The sequence below is a fragment of the Artibeus jamaicensis genome, unplaced genomic scaffold, assembly GCF_021234435.1.
Source record: "Artibeus jamaicensis isolate MK-2021 breed Jamaican fruit bat unplaced genomic scaffold, CSHL_Jam_final contig_465, whole genome shotgun sequence".
In the NCBI taxonomy this organism is placed as follows: Eukaryota; Metazoa; Chordata; class Mammalia; order Chiroptera; family Phyllostomidae; genus Artibeus; species Artibeus jamaicensis.
This window is the reverse complement of record NW_026521843.1, coordinates 9,043,894-9,062,215: the sequence shown is the minus strand read 5'-3', so window position 1 is coordinate 9,062,215 and position 18,322 is coordinate 9,043,894. Positions and strand designations below refer to the sequence as shown.

Genomic DNA, 18,322 nt, shown 5'->3' with positions numbered 1-18,322 from the left:
CAAGCAAGGCTAAAGTGATTGACTTCTGCCCGGTGCTGGCCTCGTTCCCACCGGCCGGAGCCAGAGCTCTGAGTGAGCTCGCCCCCTCTCGGAGGAAGCAACCCTGCTGCAGCTGCCCTCGGCTCCGCTGTGTGGGGCACCAGGGCCTGCGTCCGAGTGTGCATCTGTATGTTTCTGTGTCTCGTAGCTTCAACCTTCCTCCACAGGGCCGCTTTCTTGGATAACAGGCTCTTCGTCCGAAGAGCCAAAAATTGCAAAGGCGAGAGTTACGTTTTTGGCTGAATCGAGTCTCCCGTCTTAGCTGGAGATAGAAGCAAATTATGCCTGCAGTTTCTGGAAACACTGAGATGGGGCCTTATTAAAGCATTCACCAAGACCCAAGGGAACTGAGGAGATAAATGCTACCAGGCGGCTGCAACTTGAGCAAAATTCAAAAACAATAGAACGTCAACATAAGATCATAGAAGGCTGTGGCAAGGGTGACAGGAAGCGAGGAGCGCGACGCGGCCCCGAGACAGAGACACGCGAGGATGTGGGTAATGGGTGATGGCACTACAAACACGGCTTTGAAGAGAAGCTCGACAGGCAGGAGGCGGCAGAGCCGGCTCCGCTGCCCGGGGACCCCGGCTCGTCCCCGAGGAGGGGAAACGCCACAGCGGTCTGGCAGCGCGCCCGCCCCAACGCCCCTGCTCCAGCCTTCACCGTGGTCTCCCGGGCAGCGAGGGAGGGCCAGGTATGGGTTCCCTCTGTCGTGCCAGTGTTTTTGCAGAGACGGCCCTCGGACTCTGTTGGAAAGGGACTTGGCTGGAGCCACACTCCTGCCAGCGTGGCAGCTGTTACCACTTAGACCAGGAACATCTGGCCTGAAGATTGCAGTAAAAGTGACACTTGTCTAGAGAGAAAAAATGTTGGAGTATACATTTTGGACATGAAGAAATAAGTAATGACATTTAATGTTTTCATAAAGCTGCTACACTGAGCGGCCATCATCCAAACCCTAGGCCGAGGCATCGGTGCATCTGGGCACCGTGGCGAGCTCGCGGGTTTGTGCAGGGCCTCTTACCCAGAACATCACAGCCTAATGGAGGCTTTGTCCTCTGAAGATGTAGAACAAAGGGAGGCCCTCCCGAGACCCCTCCTTTTAAGGCCTAACTGACAAAAATGGGGAGCAGGGAGCAAAGCGTAATGAGCACTGGCCAGATGTCAGGGAACCCAGCCCCGAGCTGCAGGCAGGGTACTGGGGAAAAGGCACATTTCAGGGTTCAGGTTTCTCATCTGTGAAATGGAGGTGTCAAAGATGATATGTTTAAGGCTCCTCCAAGAGTTGAGTCTTTGTGCTTTTTGGAAGAGAGGCAATTCCGCCATGTATGCCAATCTCCTAGGTTAGACATGATTCTTTCCAGACCCTGCTCTTAAAATGCACACCTCGCTCGATGTGGTGATTCTTGCGACCCCTCCAACCGCAGACTAAGGAACAGAGTCAAACCAGGCCAGGCTGGCCCCCCGGGGCTCCTGCAGGGGAGGACACCTTGCAAGGGAGACAATACTTCCACCGCAGGGCCCCCGATGTCCCCGTTCGGACACTGGCCACCACTGACGGACACGTCATCTGCACTGGATTTGAAAGAGGGCAGTTGAAGAGATGGTGAAACGCACGTGCTGAAACCGGTTTCCTTTTTGTTGGTGAGGACGCTGTGATAGCGACACTGACTTTGGCAGGGGCTGGCGTGATTGAGTAAGGCTGCATAGCGAAGAACTTTGTGATTTGCCCTGGCTGGTGTGGCTCAGTGGATTGAGTGCCAGCCTGTAAATGGGAAGGTCGCTGGTTCGATTCCCCATGAGGGAACATGCCTGGGTTGCAGGCCAGGCCCCTGGTAGGGGATGTGTGAGAGGCAACCACACATTGGTATTTCTCTCCCTTTCTTTCTCCCTCCCTTCTCTTCTCTAAAAATAAGTAAATAAAATCTTAAAACATATAAGAACTTTGTGATTTGTGAGAGATCCATCTTTTGCCTAATTGTAGCATGCGATCACTAATTAGGAGTGCCTTTTGAATTTAAAAATGTTACCTCTGTTAAAAGGACACTCGAACAGTGCATTATTAATGTGCCAATATCATCAATAATATGGGTTGTTGTATAAGGTCGTGCCTCCCCAGAGAGGATCCTATGAACCGCCTCCAATTTCCTCTCCAGCTAGAAAGTGGGGGGGGGACAGGCAGATACCGTTACTTCCAAAGTACCATCAGGCTTTGCCACATCCCTCACCTCCCCATCTTCAGAAGGCACTTGGAAGCCCACCTTTCCTGATGGAGAAGCTGTGTCCAGTCTGCCCTTGTCAGCGGACACCCTACACAGGCGCTGTACCTTCTGGAGCCCAGAGAGGAAGGTGGCCACATGGAAAGGCCAGAGCCTGTTTGCCGGCCAGCCCAGAGGGCCTGCTCCGGGGCCAAAGCAGGGTTTGCAGGCCCGTTATCCACCTGTGGTACGGTGTCACAGTTTTTTCAAACTTTGATCTGTGGGTCTTTGTTTGGATGTTGCATATCCAACAGCTTGCTTCTCTGTTCCAGAAGCTGAGGTGAAATGCTGAGTGCCAAGCAAAGGGCCTGAGAAGGGTGGGCTGGGGCCTGGACCTGGGGCTCGGTGGGCGTGTGTTGCAAGCACTCACGTGCACATAGGTCTGCGGGCAGGTCTTGCTGGAACGAGCTGGTTTTCCTTCGGAGTCAGTAGGTCTGAGGCAGGGCCTGAGCTTCTGCATGTCTAACAACTCCCCGGTGATGCTGATGCAGCCGGAAGACCGCACTTAGAGTACCAGGAGTGGAGTTGTTAAGGGCTTGAGCTTTGCGATCAGATACCCCTGGACCAGACTTACCCAGCTGTGTGACTTTGGGACAAGTTATATGGCATTTCTAAGCCAAACCCCTGTAGACAGAATGTGAGAAGTATCATCGTACCCACCCGTTCAATTGGCTGTAGAATTCAAGTACATCGTACAGGTGTGCTGGGCCCGCCACTCAGGAGGGAGAGGGCCCTGGAGGGCCCTGTGTGCAGCTGAGCCCTCTGAGGCTTCATCTGCTTGCTTCCAGGGTCACCCTCGTGAGCCTGGGTCTGGCCACGGGAGGGCCCCTGGATGTCGCTGCTCAGTTAATAAAACTGGAATGATGGGACCAATGCCTCCTCCTGGAAGCATCCCACAACAGAGCCATGTTTGCTCAATGGACTTGGCTCCTTGGTCACCAGCGTCACTCCAGTGGCATTAGCGATGGAAATCACAGGTCTCTCCCATCAAATCAGGGGCCCTGTAGGCGTCTAACTTAAGAAAATCAACATGGACACTTTGATGTGTGTTCCCTCATGTGTACAGATGACAGGTCACTAAAATTGGTAGCACTGAAAAAATGAAACAGAGGGACTCAGAGGAACTCTGTGGTGCGGAACGTTGGAAAAGAACCCTTGTAAACCGTCGACACGTTACCTGTCAGCTGCCAGCGCAGCGGGAGCTGGCTGAGTGGCCGGGACTGTCTGCTCAGTCCTTCCTTTTCTTTCCTCATGGGTGGCCCTGGAACCAGGCTGACTAAGACCGCGGTGCCCTGGGCCGGGTTTCCTGCTGTGGCATTTCCAGCTCCCAGTCACTCTGTGGCCGGTGCAGGACCCGGGCACTGAGGGGCCAGTGTCTCCTACGCATGTGGGCCTGGTGGCCTTTTGCAGCTCTCTCCTGGCTGTCCTCACAGAGAATTCAAAAAGAACAAGTTCCACTACAATCTGTGCTTATCCTTTTTTAGATAAATCTTCTGAAATCTTTTAACAAAGTCCTTTTTTTTTTTTTTTTGACAAACCAAATTGCAATTCCAGAAATTCTTTATCTGGAATACATCGATAGTGCTTTTGTTTTAAGTCCTGTCTCCAGTTCCTCACCGAGGACGTGTGGTCTGCAAACGAGTACCCGGATGCGCAGAGAGAACCCAGCCAGCAGTCGTTGTAAAGTGAAAAATCATATGCTAATCATTTCCCTCTTTCTGTACTTTGGATTTGCTCGAAGTATTTCCACGAATGCTGTTCAGAGAAACCAGGGCCTGGAGGCCCGGTCAGCAAATGGATTTGCCTGGAGTCCCCTGGGAATAAAGGGAGCCAGGGTAGGAGCTGGCATTCTCAGGGACCATGCGGTGGAGACTGTGGAGGAGGCACCCGGCAGGGTGGCTGAGACAGGGCGAGTGGTTTCCTGCTCTGTGTGTGCGCTCTGCTATGCTGTGATGTGGCTCGGATCCACGAACCCCACTCCTGCTGTTCCTGAGTGACGCTTCACAGAAATCAGAGAACGGAGGGTTTTTCTAGCAGCAGGGGTGGTTCTCTCCCAGCTTGCTGGTTACTCTGGGCTTCCCCAAGGGTCAGACATAACAGAACATCCTTAATTCCAATCTCTCACACCACACCGTGTCTGCCCAAAGCCCGTGCTTGACCTTCGGTTGCATCTGGTGGAGGAACACCCTGCATTAGAGCTGCCTCAGATTGCCTTGCAAGTTCCCAGGGGCACTCACTTCTCCCCCAGCTGGGCCACCACTTCAGGGACCCAGCACTTCTTCAGTGCAGTAGTCTGAACCCAGGAAGCCCCTCCCCCATGCAGTGGCCCCTGATCCCCTCCAATCTAGTCAGTATCATTGTTCATGCATCAAGGTGAGGCACCCATGGCTTCACATCACTTAGGGAGGGTTGGCGGCCTTGGTAGTCCTTGGGAATGTCTAAGTCATCTCCCTTCACTTCCCACCTTCATTTGAAGCTCAGCATGAGAAAGGAGCAGACCCCGCCCCTCACTGAAGTAAAGAGGCTGATGGGCAGCAGGGGAGCCAAGCTTCCCCTAATGGCCTGGAGCAGAGGCAGGGAGTCTATCTTTCCCTTGGTCTCTTGCTTGTCTTTTCTGTGTGTGTCTCAAGCCTTTGCTACACGGAATGGTGTGAGCGCTAACCACTGGTCGTGGAATGCCCGAGGCCAACAAAGGACACTTTGCCCAGGAACTTGATTGATGCAGTGTGGCTGGAAACAGTCTCAGCCTCTTGTGTTCTTCCTTACTAGAAATCGAGCATTTGCAGCTCTGCACTTCCCAGTGTACCTGCAGGGGGCGCTGTCAGGAAGGTGGACAGAGGCGCGGTGGAAGCCCCAGAGGATATTCTACACCCTGTTCCCTTCTGTAGGCAGAACAGACCAAAGAGCCTGTTCACAGGTGTACTCTTAGGGCTTCTCTTTTCTGGCTCCTCTCCAGAAATCTGGAGCTTTGACAACAAGGAGAAGAAAGAATCAGAAATGCATCATCACCCAACCCATGAAAACAAATATGAGAAAGGTGCCCGGAGTGGGGGCACGGGAAGATGTTCATTAAGGGAACAAACTTCATACTAGTGATAAGTCGATAAATCCTGGAGACGTAATGCACAGCATAGTGAATATAGTCAGCAGTACTGAGTCAGAAACTTCAAAGCTGCGAAGAGACTAAATCTTAAATGCACACCACAAAAGAAAAAAATTACATGAAATAAGGGAGGCGTCAGCTAATGCTGCGGCAGTAATCTTATTGCAATACACAAATGTATCAAACCAATACCATGTTATATGTCAGTTACATCTCAATTTAAAAATTAACGAATTTAAAAAGATGCAGTTTTGATGCCGAGGAGAGGGGGAGTTAGAGGAAGGAACACGTGGAATCCAATGGCCAGGGAACAAGGAGAGGGTAGGAAGCATCCTTGCATGTTTCAGGGAAGCCCCGTCACAATTGGAGACTCCCTCCAGTCCCGGGGTTCTTCCGAAAGCCCAGCAAGAATCCACAGGTCGCAGGCCGGTGAGCCCGGCCTTGCTCAGGGCTGGGAGTACCGAGTATGGGGGAAGGCGGCTCCAACCCAGCTCAGAGTGCAGAACAGGTTCATGCTGCATCCTGGCTCACCATCATTCCAAGGACCGGAACTGATGGTGCTAGATCGTCGCTAAGGATACCAGATTTAAAAAAGAAGAAAAACGAAACTCACCAATCTGAATTGGAGCAGGGGAAACAAAAGCCCTGTGGCAAAAGGGAATTCCTTTTTTGTTTACTCTTTACAAGGGCAGGAGTGCATAGTTTTACTCCAGTAAAGGCAAATTGTGTGATTAAAAAAAAAAAAAGGATTTTTTTTTTAACCAGGTAAGATTCAACAGGGATAACTGGATTTGAAATTTTGAGAAAGGAGCTACAGAAGATGTCCCTCGTTCACCAGCAGGTGGCGCGTTGTCTTTAGGATTGCGCCCTCTGATCTCTCCATCGATCAGCTCAGCCAGACTTGCCCGAGTCCTCTCGCCGGAAATCGCGCTGCAGATAATAACCCTCCGGTGTCTGGAAATGTTTAATTATGCGACTGCTCATTTTTCCAGCGCCGCCCGCCGCCGATGTAGCCCTCAAGAACCTAGCGCCGCGGGTGTGGTAAGGTTCTCTCCGCAGAGTTTCATCCTATCTACACAGGAACCAGTTACAATCACTTCTCTTCATCCTCCTTAGTTAGATTAGACACTGCGTCGTTTCTAATACATTTATTCTCACCTTTGGGTGGAGGAAAAGTTCAGCAATCTTAGAGCACAAATCTGTTTTGTGTTGCAAATAATTCTGACTACTCCTATTTGTACGAAAAGGAGGAAAAAAAAAAAAAAACTCGCCCTGCCTCTTACTCACATTTTACATGGGCTCCTCACGGCATAAACCTTTATCATTTCATTCTACCGATGAGTGTGTGCCCAGAGTTCACGCAGTTCCACACGTGTATTCGCGCTTCATACGTATTCTTCTTATAAGCCGCGGGTAGAAGCACAAGTGTGTGTACAGTTGCATTTATTAAGGTGACAAATAGTTACAAGATGCTCATGCGCTCATAGAGAAACTTACGAAACGGGAACTGCTTGGAGAAAACAGCTCGCTTTCCCTTTCGGTTTTGATACTGTAACTTGTCTCTCGCCGTCACAATAAACACCCGCTCCTGCGTTCGCCTGGGATTTATTCTAAGACCCCGGAGCAGCTTGGGCGTTATCCGAGTGTGTTGTCTTGCACAAGTGTGTGCGGATGGCATGTTACCTGCCTTCCTGCTTAAAGACTTCCCCCCAACGCTGGATTTTGACCTGATTGATCGTAATGGTTCCAGAGGAACTATTGAGCCATTACAATCCATCATCTAAATGATTACAGAGGGATGCCTAAATCTCCCGGTCATTTGAAACCTCTGTACATGCGTAAGGGGGTGGGGGTCTAATGAGCAGACTCCCCCCCCTCAATTGTCTCCAATGCAGTTACAGGAAAGTTTGCGCTGAAAGAAAAACTCGCCAGTGCTAGGTAAATTCCATTTTTAAAACATGAGGTCATTTTCGGGTGGCTAGAAAGTGGGGAGAGGTGGATTTCATTTTTAATCCGCAAGACCTCAAAGCAGTATAAGCCACATTCTAGTTCATTTTCTGGAAGCTGCTCAATTTTCACTGCGAAGACAGGCTGGGGCACTTTTGCTTCCCAGCCAACAGGAGTCAGTAGAGGGGCTGGGGTTGGGGCGGGGAGACCCTCAGAAGCTGTCAGCACCCCACGAGTGCCCCGAAAAAGGCAGCGGCTAGGGCTGGCTTCTGGGCTGGGCGCAGGGTGGTTGATGGCCCAGAGGCTCGCACCCGCCGGCGATCGCTACCTGCCGGAACCCGGGCACGGTGGGTGGGGAGGCAGAACCCGGAGCTGGAGGCCCGGTCGCTACTGAGGGGACCCTGTGCCAAGGCTGCTTGGTGCCTGCCCAGTCTGAGAGCCCCCGGGCGCTGCAGGTTCCACACCGTTGCCAGAAAGAGCCCCTGTGGGAGTTTGTGCGGGGTCTGGCCGCTGGCCGCAGCCGTGCGGGTGGCGGAGTGCGCAGAACGCCCAGGAATGAGATGGACAGACTCGAGTTCCGCCACCTTCACGGGGTTCTGGGGACGTAGGGCAGTTGGGTTCCGGTCGCTGAGGATGTTTACCAAATTCAAAACCTGACGTCCTTGCGAGCCCTAAACGCATAAGATTTCACTGAAAATTACCCTCCTGGCCCTTAACTCCAGGTGCCCTGGGTCCTGTCCTCTTCAATCTATCCACGCTGCGGTCCAGGCGCGCGTGTCATGACCTCAGTCCTGCTGCTTAAGGCCCGATTACTGTCTCAAATAGTCGGGGTGGGTTTCCCACTGTGGGGCAAAGAGGTTTTCAGCGCCCGGGACTTCCTCCGTGTCCCAGGAGCGAGAACCTGGATGGCCTCCAGAAGACACTGGGGCCACCGTTTGGGGGTCATCCCCTTGGGAGTTTAGATTGGGATGGAGAGCCCCTCAGCAACGAGCAAATCTTGAATTTCGTTTATCCCAGACTTCTGAGCACCTGCGAGGAGGGAGGCGGAAGCCAGGTGTCGGAAACAGGCTCACCTGGTCCCAGCTCCGCTGGGGGGTAACACCTGAGCTGCCGGCCGTGAGGGGTGAGCCCCAACCTTGCTTCTCCATCCTCCCCCACAAGAGCTAAGTTCCTTGATTTGGCCTGAATCAGGATCAGCTTTCCAGAGAACCTGGCAAAAGCCACCTCAAGTGACCAGGTGGCATGCATGGTCTTTTCATTCAAATTCCTAAAGATTCTCTCTACAAGGGCTCTTTTAAGGACCCCTCCTTGGAGTTTCCTAGCTGACTCTGGAGTGTGTTGGCCACTAGTCCTGACTCGGAAGAAAAAGGCAGGTGGAAAGATGAAGGAGCAGTTGCCCCGTGTGGCGTTTTAAGCAGGAGATGGAATTGGTCCATCCCAGAAGGCACCACCCCAGCTGAATATCCTCTTCCTAGGGGACCTCTCACCAGTCTGGACAGCTGGGTGCCCTATTGTGGAGACCTCCCTGTAACGCTTTCGTTGATGCTGATGGAGGTTCTCAGAGCTGTCTCCTGGGAGGGTCTGAGACGAGTACCAGCAAATTCCCTCGCTCAAGATGGAAGCCGGTACAGCCAGGAATGCCCTGCTGATCCAGGCTCTCCCCTGCTTTTGGAACTTGCTGCTTTGCAGTCTCAGGGAAGGGAGTGATCTCAGCCCACTTCTGCTCTCAGGGGGCCTTGCCTCGGCCAGAATGTCGCCCCTTACCCGCAGCTCCTGGGATCCCAGCCGCAAACTCCCCTGGGTCCCTCACTCCAGCATTCACCTGTGGCAGCGGGTGAGTAAAATCTCTTGGAGCAAATACTTCTTCCTCCTCCTGCTCAAGCCAAAGGTTACCTAGGGGGTGGAGGACACATTCTGTTCTAAAGTCCTACTGATAAGACAAGGGTCTGCTCCAACTACAGCTCTGCGGGGGAGGGGGGGCGGCGTTTCTACTACCATTTTCCTAGGTCAGGGAGCGATGCCTTACACTCATCAGAGACGATTTGCAGACCAGAGCTCAACACAGTGGCAGCTGCATTTCACAGACACAGCACTGCCCGCTACAGGCCCAAGATGCCAGGGTCCAGCCCCAAGGGCTAGGGAGCCTCACTGGTCAGCAGCCCTGGGACACCCTCCAGCGGAGCCTCCCTGGGGAACCTGCACCTTCTTCCAAACCTGGGGCTGGGTGTCCCAGGGAGGTAGCGGGGAGGGATCAGGGCTGGGGGCGGCTGAAGTTTAGCTCCCACAGCTGAGAGTTCAGGAGTGTGGGCAGTACTGGTCCTTTCCCTAAAGCATAAGCATGAAAACAGAGTTTCTGGCAGCCAGGACCCTGAGCCCTCTGAGACCCCAAACTCCACCTGAACCGGCTCCTTGGACTCCGAGCTCCTGGAGCTGAAAAACTTTGCCGCCTGTCTCCAGTGCCTGAGTCGCTTTCCAAACTCCCATCCATCCTTCCAAAACACATGCATGCATGATTAGAGGGCTCGGCTGTTTGTTAAGGTTGAATCCCAGAAAGTTCTGGGTCCCAGGAAAATAATTTTCTTTCCCTCCTTTTCCCTACCCTTCGCCTCTGATCTTGCGACCAAACTCTCTAACCCAGGGTCTGGGTTACCACACTGGGACGGAACATTCTTGGATGTCCGAGAATTGCATCATAGCTAGGACCCTCGGACTCCGAGAAGGGATTCTAGAAGAGGCAACTCTGCCAGGGTCCGAAGCGTGCTGAGCCCCTGCTACTGCGCCTGGGTCCTGGTGCGACCCCTGCCCCCCCCCCCCTTATTCACTCGGCACAGGCAGTGTCCCAGGCGCACAGGAGTAGGACCTCAAAACACGAGGCGACCCACGCTCTCATCTGCTGCGGGCTGTTTCTTCTAGTTCGACAGGGGTGCCCTCTTGGGCCTAACAACACAGAAGGGGTCTCATGGGATTTTAGAGCTGGGAATGCAGGTCCCGGGAGGCCCCGGCTAAGCGAGCGCCTTTGCCAAAGTCGGCTGCCCGGGTCAGCAAAACTTTGGTTCTCAGTGCGCAGGCGCAGGGCAAGGTTGGGGGGCAGGGGAGGGAGGGGTGGAATCCCGAGGCAAAGGGAGGAGGGAGAGAGGAGGAGGGAGGGTGGTGGATTAAAATAAGTAGGCGGCTCGGTGCTAAGGGATGAGTGAGTCTGAGCTCAGTCTCTTCCCAGCACGTTCTCAGCCGCTGGGCTTCAGACCCAACCAGGGAGCTGCAAACGAGGCTCACCATCCCTGGCGGGCGGGCAAGACTCCGGGTCCGCTGAGCGCTTCCCGCGTGTCCGGCTCTCGGAGTGCCGGCAGCCGGAGAGGGGCCAGGACTCCAGAGGTCCGGGGGTGCCTGTGGAATCCAGTGCCTCTGGCTTCCCGGGTCCCCCGCAGCGGCAGCCCCAGAGCCACGCTCAGCCCCCCGCACCGCCGTGGAACAAGGTAACTGCAGCCCTGCGCGTACCGGGACGGAGAGGGGAAGGCGGGCGGGACTCCCGGGCTCCCTGTCACAGCTCCGCGGGTGTCTCCTGTCTCTTCACATCCCAGAAGGAACCTCCTCATGCCAAATGCAGGCTGCAGGACCTCTGTGAAAGAGAGCTGCTGCGGCCCAGGGTGGTTGGGGGTGCTGGCCCAGGGACTTCCTGCGCGGGGTCCCCGGCCTCTGACCTCCGGGGAATGAGAGGGCCGGCTTCCACTACTGCCCCGGCGGGGCCAGACTCCGCAGAATCTGGGGCGAGATGCCCACGGACTTGGGAAGTCAGCCTGTGGGCCCCTCTAAGAAAATGAAGCAACTTCGGCGGGCGCAAACTTTCCTGAGATGCACGCCTAGCTCAGCCTGACCTTAGGGGACGAAGAAGGAAGAGAGTGGATGGGTGGCTACTGCGACAGCTGATCGCGCCAGGGACAGGTGCATTTCCCTCCCGGGTCCTGCTTTCCTGCTAAGTTTTCTTCTGCGAAGTTGCGCTCACCTACGACCTGGGAGCGCAGGGCCGCGTGCCTGACGTCGCCTTCGCACTTGCGCTTTGACTTTGGTTATTTTCTATCATATGGTCGCTCCCCGCGATCAGGCCCTGGAGTGTAACCCGCTGCTGTCCCGGTGCACGCAGGGCGTGCGAGCACCACTTCCCAATTCGGGACTGCACACCTCAGTGCGCGCGGAAGCACTGTGGAGCGGCGGGTGTCTCCAGGTTGGGGCTTGGGAGCAAAAGATGCGTTTGCTCCTCTGACTGTCCCCAAACCCAGCCATCAAGAGAGGTGGGAGCCAGGAGGCGAGAGGGAAAGAGATTAGAGGTGGCATGCTGAGCTAATTTCTCCCCAGAAATGTCTCTGATGAGATCGAAAACCCACATCCAGCATCTTTTCAGCAGTTCCGGCGGTAGCAGGGTAGGCTCTCAGAACGGAAAGTAGCTACGAGGGTCTCTTTGTTACCACAATTTGGTAAATTTCACTCGGGCGAAGAGCTGCGTGCTGACTCTTGAGAAGAGAAACCACGTGCAAGGCTAGTTTCCCCGGTCCACAGCCTCCCAGAGAAGAGAAGAGTCGGCAGGGATGGCGGGGGCGTAGAGAGACCAGTTGGGTACATGCTGCATCCGAGGTTCCTCGAAGTGATTGTGATTTCATTAAGAATGGGGAGCAGATCGCTAAGGACGCAATGGGCATTTAAATGCTGCTAGATGGCCGCCTCGCTGAGGGATTCGTTCGAGCTCGTTCGTTGGGAAAATTCAACAAAAGTAGCGGGGGCTGGTCAACCCTCCCGCCTGGGGTCCAGACGCCTGTCATTTGCGTTGGGGATTCGATGTCAAGGATGAATTTCTGGGGCTACTGCTGGGCTCCTCCTGGCACAAGCTCGTGGAGCTCGCTCCGTCCTCATTAATGCAAGTAGTTAACTCGCACACGCTCAATTAGCTCCGAATAAACCACTTTAATAGACTCGGCACACTTCATTAATGCCCGGCACAGGGCTGGCTGCAGACCCGGGGCCGGCGCTCCACTGAGCGGGGACTCAGGCTTCCGAGCGCGAATTGCATTCGCCGCGCAGGGTCGGAACCCTTGACCGCACCTCCGGGGTTCGGAGGCCCAAGCTGTAGGAGGAGTGGATGCCTGGTCTGGGGAGAGGGGTTTCCTCCTATATTTAAAGATCCGAAGGGTTCGTACTGGGGTTCTGGGGTCAGGGCAACGGGAGCTCATCCTCTCCGGCTGGTGAGCAAGTGCGAGGTGGTGTTTTTCTCTTAGCTGACCTCCAGAAACCGTGCCTTCGGCCCATTGTTGGTGCTAAAGAGCCACGTTTCTAACGAATTTCATCCCCGGGAAAGTCGTTGGCGAGAGTCTTAAGAGCCCTGGCCTCGGAATGCGGCAGAAAAGAAGGAACTGGCTGCGCGGAGGAAAACAAATGGAGTGTTGGGGGAGACAAGACCAGGCAGATAGCCGGGAACGGTTGGCTCCCACGAGCAGGGGGAGCAGCAAATGCCCCCTCCTCCCACCCAGCCCTGGGTCTTCGCTCCTGGCGTGGGCGAGGAAAGGCCAGGGTAGTGCGCCGGGTTGGGGGGTTCGCCCACCTGGGCACACAGCGGGCTCGGGCCGCGTGCAAGGTCCCGCGCCACCGCCGCTCTCTCGGCTGCAGGTAGGCCCAGCACGGAGAGGAGGGAGCGGAGGGCCGGGTGGCGCTCGGAGGTGCGGGAGAAGCCAGCGATAAGGATCTGATTTCTAGCGCGGGGGGAGGGGGGGCAAGATGAGGTGACGGCAAATCAAAGAACGCTCACCTCGTCTAAGCCTGGGCAGACCTTTGAAGTTGGCGAGTTTCTTTCACCTTCTCTTCCCTCCCCCCCCCACACCAAACGACCCCTGCTCTCTCTCCGGCCCAATTTTTATTTCGCTTCAGCGTGGCCCCAGCGTTCTAGGCTGGGCTCAGTTTGTCCCTGGCGCGACCCTCGCCGGGGGCACCGGAGAAGGTTGGCGCTGAGGCCACGGCTCCGCCTGCCCCCGGGCACTCCTGGTCGGAGGGCGCGCTCGCTGCAGATGCGTGCCTCCCCTCGCTCCAGGGCTGAATTAATTGCTGTGGTCAGACTAGGTTTTCTTTCGATTGCTAATTTAACCGAAGCCTGCATATCTTTCTTTGCTGGTTCTCGGAGTTTTGTAGCCCCCACCCCCAGCAGAGCCCCTCTCTCTCTTTTTTTTTCCTGCCCCACGCACTGCAAGTGACCTTCCTGCCGGCCTCCGAGGGAAGATGTTCCTGGGTTAAGGTGGTCCTCAGTCCTCTCGCCTACAAAGTGCGGCGCTTCCTGGTGGTTACAGGCTTCGCTGCGGTGGAAGGCAGCTGAGCGTAGGCCTGGACCCAGGGCCTGGGCTGGGGCTCTGGGCTGAGGGAAAGCTAGGCTGGGGGAGCTGCCGTAGGTGTCAGTGTGAGCAGTGAACAAGGAAGCAGAGCAGTGTCCTGCACACCCCAAGGAAGGGGACTCACTGTCCTTTAGAAGAGAAATCTGAGGGGAAGGAGAGGAAGAAGAAGGGTAGAAGGAGTGGCAGCATGAAGACTGAGGGGGGTGAGGGAAAAGGGTGCCCCGAGCACCCTGCTCCTGCGGTGGCTTCTTGAGTAGCCCTCAGCTCTGAGCCTAAGGGAGAGGGTGTTCAGCACTTGAGCGGCCCAGAGCTCCCTGTGAGCCTTTGGCTTTTGTTCCTGTTTTTGCCTCCACTGGACAGACCTCAGTGTCTGCGAAGGACGGAGATAAAGGCCTCTCTGCAGAGCACAGAACATGTAGGCTGGAGACCTTGCCCACAAAGCCCAGGAGGGGCCAGCCTGCTGCTCACTTCAGCACAGCTTCCCCCTGAACTCGCTCGAGCCTCCTGACACTGCTCGGAGGGTGGCTGGACCACAGGAGCTGAGGCAGGCCTCAGCGCTCCTCTTGCCCACAGGCACACCCACCTGCCCAGGGCTCACCACGTACACAAACAGCCCGAGACCCCCAAAGGCTCTCCCTCCTGCCTTTCTTACGGGGTAGGGAGGGCACTGAAGCCCCCTTGTATGCAACTGCAGATGTTGGACTGAGTGGGTTAATGAAGACCGGTGTCAGTGTTCTTCCCCAAATGAAGGTGATCCCCAAAGGCATCCGTCCACAGTGCTGTCAACAGGGCTCAGTCACAGGGAGGCAGAAAAGCAACTTTGCGGCCCAAGTTGAGAGTTTTGAGGAGAAAGATGACGTGGCTTCTGGAGGCCAAATGGAAGGTCAGCTTAGCAGATCCTGATGGACAGGAGCTGGGACCTGTATGGGTTCGGGTGTTTGCATGTATGCTGTCTGTCTGGAAGGCGCTTCATGGGTGCCACGTGATCCTGTGTGCCTGGGCGTGTTTTGTTCCTTGCATTTTGTTTTGTGTAGCAAAAAACCACTGGTCGTCCTGTCTCGCTTAATCTTTGCCCCGTGTTGTCAACTCTGCTTCAGAATGAGTGGATCTGTCAGTGTGCGTTTCTGTGTTTATGTGCAGGCGGACACATAAGCTTGCTTCCGAGCCCCTGTTACCTTTGCAGGAGAGTGTCATTCTGTGTTGACTCAGGCTTGCGTGAACGGAAGTGTCTACATCATGCCAGTTCCCCTGTGCTTCTGCCCTTTGTGGTGTCATGCACACCAACCACAGTCTTTCATTTAAGTCTGTGGCATTGCATTGGGTTTAGTTTCCTGCTGGTTTCTGTATCAAGTTGTATTGTCTCTGCCAAAGGTCATTTGGAGAAATCGAGGTCAGAGTTCAGATTAGAGAGGGTTCCCATCTTTTTTATTTTTTGAGGTCAGTGGGTTCCATGGAGTGGTGTCTTAGACTTCCAGCTCCTACCCTGGGGGACAGAAAGGGTGTGGCTGGGCTGGAATTCAGAAGAAAACCGATCTACCCTGAACTTTTCCTCTCTCTACTCCCTTCTTTTCTCTACAGATTCCTATTGAGAACCCACTGCAATTACCACAATGGGCAGCAAAACTTTGCCAGCGCCAGTGCCCATCCACCCTTCCCTACAGCTCACCAACTACTCCTTCCTTCAGGCAGTAAACGGCCTGCCCACGGTGCCCTCGGACCACCTGCCCAACCTGTACGGGTTCAGCGCTCTGCACGCCGTACACCTGCATCAGTGGACGCTGGGCTACCCTGCCATGCACTTGCCACGATCCTCTTTCTCCAAAGTGCCCGGAGCCGTGTCCAACCTGGTGGACGCGCGCTTCCAGCTGCCCGCGTTTCCCTGGTTCCCTCATGTTATCCAGCCCAAGCCTGAGATCACCGCTGGAGGCAGCGGCCCGGCGGCACTCAAGACCAAGCCGCGCTTTGATTTTGCCAACCTGGCCTTGGCCGCCACGCAAGAAGATCCATCCAAGCTTGGCCGGGGGGAGGGTCCTGGCTCCCCCACGGGTGGGCTGGGCGCCCTCCTGGATGTGACCAAGCTGTCCCCAGAAAAGAAGCCCACGAGAGGACGCCTGCCTTCCAAAACTAAGAAGGAGTTCGTCTGCAAGTTCTGTGGTCGCCACTTCACGAAGTCCTACAACCTACTTATCCATGAGCGGACGCACACGGATGAGCGGCCCTACACTTGTGACATCTGCCACAAAGCCTTCCGGAGGCAAGACCACCTACGGGATCACAGGTGTGGCACTGTGGGTGGCCTCAGAGAGAATGGCCTCTGGGCCTCTGTGCTCACCATCCTCTTCCCTAATGGGAAGTCTCTCAGGACCCCTTACCGCTCCAAGCTCCCTAGCTCCTGGGAGTTAACCTAAAATCGTGAAGAAAACCATACCAAGCTCAGGGATCCATTCTTGGTGCATGGGTGGAGAGATCAGGGAATAAATAGGACCTAAGGCTAAGTCAGGTCTCCATGCTGCAGACCAGCACACTTGAGTGCTTGTCCTTACCTCTTCCCTCACCTGCAGTACGGTCCAAAACAAATTCCTGGGTTAATGGAGAGTGACACGTGACACATGTGACAGTTCGGCACTTGAAATGTGAAACAAGTGTGACGGACAAACTAACTTTGAAGTTCTGTTTCATTTTCATTGTAAAAGCCACGTGTGGCTAGTGGCTGCCATCTCGGACAAGGCAGCCTCAGCAGAGTGCCTGCCCCAGACCCCCTCACTCACCCTCCGTGTTGACCCAGCCGTATAAGGAGGCCGGGCTGGCTGCTCCTCAGCAAGGCAGGCCGTTTGCCTGGCCCAACCTGTCCTGGATCAGAGATGGCCCAAGCCTCACCTTCACCTCCGTGCTCCATCCACAAACTCGGCCTTTTGCCAGCTCCACACTGGGTACCCCACAGTCCCCTTTCCTTTGAGGGCAAGTGCCTGTTGCAGTGGGAGGGGACCTTGGGCAACCGTTTTTAACATTGCATCATTTTGCAAGGATTAATTCTCTGTCTGTTTTTGCTCCCAGATACATCCACTCCAAAGAAAAGCCTTTCAAGTGTCAAGAATGCGGGAAAGGATTCTGCCAGTCCAGGACTCTCGCTGTCCACAAGACGCTACACTCACAGGTGAAGGAGCTCAAAGCCTCCAAGATCAAATGCTAAGTAGAGTCTCCGGTCAGCAGGACCCTGGGTCCCGTCCGCCCTTCCTCCAGAGGGACCAGAAGCCAGGAGGCGACTCTGCCAGACCACGGGAAGGGCTCCCGGACCTTCCCTGGTCCCAAACACAGTCCCTTGGGTCCCGGGCACACGCAGAACTCCGGAGCCCCGCCCGGGGCCATGACTCCGCTGCCCGGGCGACTCCCCCAGGACGAGGCTAAACTCTTGGCCAAAAGGCGGTACTCACGTGGCGGAAGGGAAACTGCATTTAAAAAAAAAAAAAAAAAAAGAAGAAAGAAGAAGAAGAATGAAAGCTCCGCGGAGCCACAGCGGCGCCTCTCCCAGAAGTATTACTTTTCCTATTGTTATTTTATATGTTTTCTTTATTATTTTTTTCTTTGACCATATAAGCTTATAACTCTGGCTGCAGAGAAAAAGGGGAGAAGAGGAAAAGAAGTTTTGCGTGCTCGCAGCTTCCCGTCCCCCCCCACCCGTCCTTCGCCCCCCCCCCCCCCGGGAGCCTGCCAAAGTGTAATCCGTGTATCTGCTTCAGCCGCCCGCCCGGACTGACCGCGGGTTCCAGCAGCGCCCGCTCCCAGCTCCTGCCCCGCAGCCGGCGCAGGGCTCCCGGACTTGGCCGGCAGGGGCGGGGACCGCGGCTCCCAGTGCTGGAGGGTTCTGGCCTCCGGCTCCCGTGAGAGAGCTGCTGGCTAGGAAGGAGCAGGGTGGTGTATTGCGATTGGCACTTTATGCTGACCATCGGTAACGGACATTTATCACTGGAGTTTTTAAAAATATGAAATAAACGGTTATTTTACAGGCATTGCAGAATGGATAATTTCATCCCTAGCGCAAGAAACCGGGCGGGGCTTTTCCTCGAGATAAGCAGGTCTCTATGCAGACGCCACTCTCCACTGCCGGAATCCGGGGGCGGGGAGGATGGAGAAGCGCCTTCTGCCCCGGCGCGGGTCTGCCTCGGACCCCATCCCGCATCCACGCGCTTACTTTTCTCCTCCGCTTTGGTCTTATTCTCAATATTCCCACTGCTTGTCTCCAAAGGGTTTTGACTTTACAAAGAAGCCGAGCCTTCCGTCAGTGTATATTGGCGGTGACATTTCTCAACGTTTCCAGAGGCCGGGGTCGCCTAGAGTCCACTAAGGGAACAACAAAATGTCACCCTCCTCCCTAACCACCCCATCATTAGCCTCTTGCTACTGCTTTGGGGAAGGACGCGCCCACCAAGACAGCCTCAAACTAGTCCTGTCCTGTCCCCAGGGCCCCAATACTTGGCTACAAATGTATAATCACCGCTGTCTTCCCAAAGACCCAAACCTACAGCCCTCCCCCTTAGGATTCCCCAGACAGAATTCCACGCCCGAGAAGATTCCCTACAGTTTTCAAGACTTGTCAGGAATGGCGGGGGCGG

At 55.0% G+C, this 18,322-nt stretch overlaps 1 protein-coding gene across 1 annotated transcript; it reads left to right on the top strand.

Moving 5' to 3' along the window:
- Positions 1 to 10,554: 10,554 nt before the first annotated feature.
- Positions 10,555 to 17,392, top strand: OSR1 (odd-skipped related transcription factor 1). Its single transcript, XM_037151787.2, has 3 exons — positions 10,555 to 10,820; positions 15,291 to 15,990; positions 16,767 to 17,392. The coding sequence occupies exons 2-3, from the start codon at positions 15,323 to 15,325 to the stop codon at positions 16,900 to 16,902; spliced, it is 804 nt and encodes a 267-aa protein (XP_037007682.1). The 5' UTR covers positions 10,555 to 10,820; positions 15,291 to 15,322; the 3' UTR covers positions 16,903 to 17,392.
- Positions 17,393 to 18,322: the final 930 nt, after the last annotated feature.